The sequence below is a fragment of the Myotis davidii genome, unplaced genomic scaffold, assembly GCF_000327345.1.
Source record: "Myotis davidii unplaced genomic scaffold, ASM32734v1 scaffold299, whole genome shotgun sequence".
NCBI lineage: Eukaryota > Metazoa > Chordata > Mammalia > Chiroptera > Vespertilionidae > Myotis > Myotis davidii.
Genome location: NW_006293088.1, coordinates 7,363,303 through 7,365,752, shown reverse-complemented (window position 1 = coordinate 7,365,752; position 2,450 = coordinate 7,363,303). Strand labels below are relative to the sequence as shown.

The 2,450-nt window shown below is 43.1% G+C and overlaps 1 protein-coding gene across 1 annotated transcript in view; it reads left to right on the top strand.

The window, feature by feature from the left end:
• The window catches only part of CA6 (carbonic anhydrase VI), a 17,883-nt gene that overhangs the window by 13,619 nt on the left and 1,814 nt on the right, over positions 1–2,450 (top strand). The window contains exon 7 of the mRNA XM_015565958.1: positions 1,387–1,510. Within this exon, the coding sequence (XP_015421444.1) occupies positions 1,387–1,510 (124 nt within the window). The remainder of the gene's footprint in view (positions 1–1,386; positions 1,511–2,450) is intronic.

The window sequence follows — 2,450 nt, the reverse complement described above, 5'->3', positions numbered from 1 at the left end:
TCCCAAAATTCAATTGCAAATCTTGCGTGAATTTTGGGACACCCTAAAGCATCAAATGTAAATTATCCCTGGAAAAGTGCACCTTAAATCCATATATTGAAGAATTTCCACCAAGTTATCAGAAATGAGCTTAATTAGAAACAAAATCACAAAATACACAAGGAAAAAGACACTATGAGTGAGCATTAGCAGAAATAGACCTACACAAGTTTCAGATAGCAAGATTATCAGTTAACATAAAATAAGAATGTTTATATATGTAAAACTGCATAATAGGTATAAGCATGTTTAATATGAGTTTTAAATATGACAAAAGAACAAAAAGTATAAAAATGACCACATAGACTTGAAAATAGAATTTCTAGAATTGAAAAGATAGTAAAAACAGAGTGAATGCATTTAATAGCAGAGCTGAGAAAATTATCTAAAATGAAACACAAAGAGGAAAAGAGGTGAAAGAGAAGTAGAGAGACAGAGAATATAGTGGGAAAATCTAACAAATATCAAGTTGAAACTCTAGGAGAAGGGAGGTAGCATAGAGAAGAGGTACAATTTGAGGAATATTGGCTGACAAATTTTCAGAAGAGTTGAAAGACACAAAGTCACATATTCAGTAAGCCCAATGAGTCAATGTAAATTTTATTTTTAAAAAAAATTTAAAAATTTATTTTTATTGATTTCAGAGAAGACGGAGAGAGAGAAATATTGAGAGAGAATCATTGATTGGCTGTCTCCTACACCCTCCCCACTGGGGATTAAGCCTGCAATCTGGGACCCTTCAGTCTGCAGGCCGACACTCTATCCACTGAGCCAAACCAGCTAGGGCTCAATGTCAATTTTAAAACACACACATACACTAAACATATCAGAGTGAAATCACAAAAAAATCAAAGGCGAAGAAAACAATTTAGACATCAGCCAGGGAGGGAAAGTTAAAAGAGCAGGAGTACACTGACAGCTGATTCCCCGCAGCAGCAGTGAGAAGCAGAAAGCAGTGAAATCATCTTTTCAAAGCACCGGGAGAAATAAACAGCTGGGCTAGAATTACACACGCAGCAAAAATGCCTTTCAAGGATGTAGATGAGATACAGATATTTTCAGGATAATAAACATCGAGCTTGCTGCTTGGCATGTCTCTGTCGACTTCCTTCTCCCCTTTCTACTGTTGAGCAAACACTCGCAGAAAGTGATTAAAAGAGATTTCCGGAAGCATAAATGGATGCATGTCCTGTGCCTGCCAGGTAGCACCCAGAACTTCCTCTGGGCTTGAGACCTCACACCTGCTTTATCAGTTACACAAGTCAGACTGAGTCCCATTTCTAACTAAACTCTTTCGAATCACCATGTGTCTCTACCTCTCCCTAAGTCACTTCCTGTTGCCTACAGATCAGGAAGCTAGAGAATTCCTTACTGGGTCACCAGGACGAGACCATCCACAATGTGTACCGCACGGCCCAGCCCCTGAACGGCAGAGTGGTGGAAGCCAACTTCGAGTACCACTCTGATTATCGTAAGATCAACCCTCAGTTATTCTTTGCAATCTGTGGGCTGCTACTTCCCTCGGTCTCTGGTGGGCCTCTCTCTTCTGGCAACCGAGCGGGGAGGAGAGTCAGCTAAGCAGCAGGAGGCTCAGATGGGCCCGCTTGAACCGGGCGTGGCAAAGGGGGCGACTCATTTTCCTAGTCCAGGCAGCGATGCCGGTGAATAGAACCGAGGAGGCGATGAGGATGGGCGGCTGTATGCTTTACTCCCTGCCTGGCCCTGGCCACAGACAGGAGAAGCAAGATGTCCGCAATATGCAGACACTCCCATAAGAGTGTAGGCCCAAGTTAACCTTGTGTAACCCTTCCTAAATCATTCCCCACACACTGTTATCTTAGTCTGTAGCCCAAGCCATCTCAGCTCCTCCTATACACTCCCTCAGGGTAGGGTGGGCCACACTGTTAGCCACATTTTCTTGGGGATCAAGCCCTGACACCGGGGTGCTGGGTGTAGGTGGAGGCCGTCCGACTCCCCCGGAATCGCTAACCCACTGGGTCAAGCTCCGACTTCGGTTCTGTGGTTGTAAGAATATAAATGTTCTGCAGTTCTCCCATCTTTATGTTCGTCTGCTCTGTCTCTACAGTCTATTTCTGTCTACCTTTCCTGACACCTTCACATCCTCTAACACAGGGGTCCTCAAACTTTTTAAACAGGGGGCCAGTTCACTGTCCCTCAGACCATTGGAGGGCCAGACTATAGTTTAAAAAAAAAACTATGAACAAATTCCTATGCACACTGCACGTATCTTATTTTGAAGTAAAACACCAAACGGGAACAAATACAATATTTGTATCTGCATGTGGCCCGCGGGCCGTAGTTTGAGGACCCCTGCTCTAACACAATGGAATTGGTTTCCAATCAATATCACCTGATCTTTACCTGTCTCTTTTAAGATTTTTAAGTCTCCG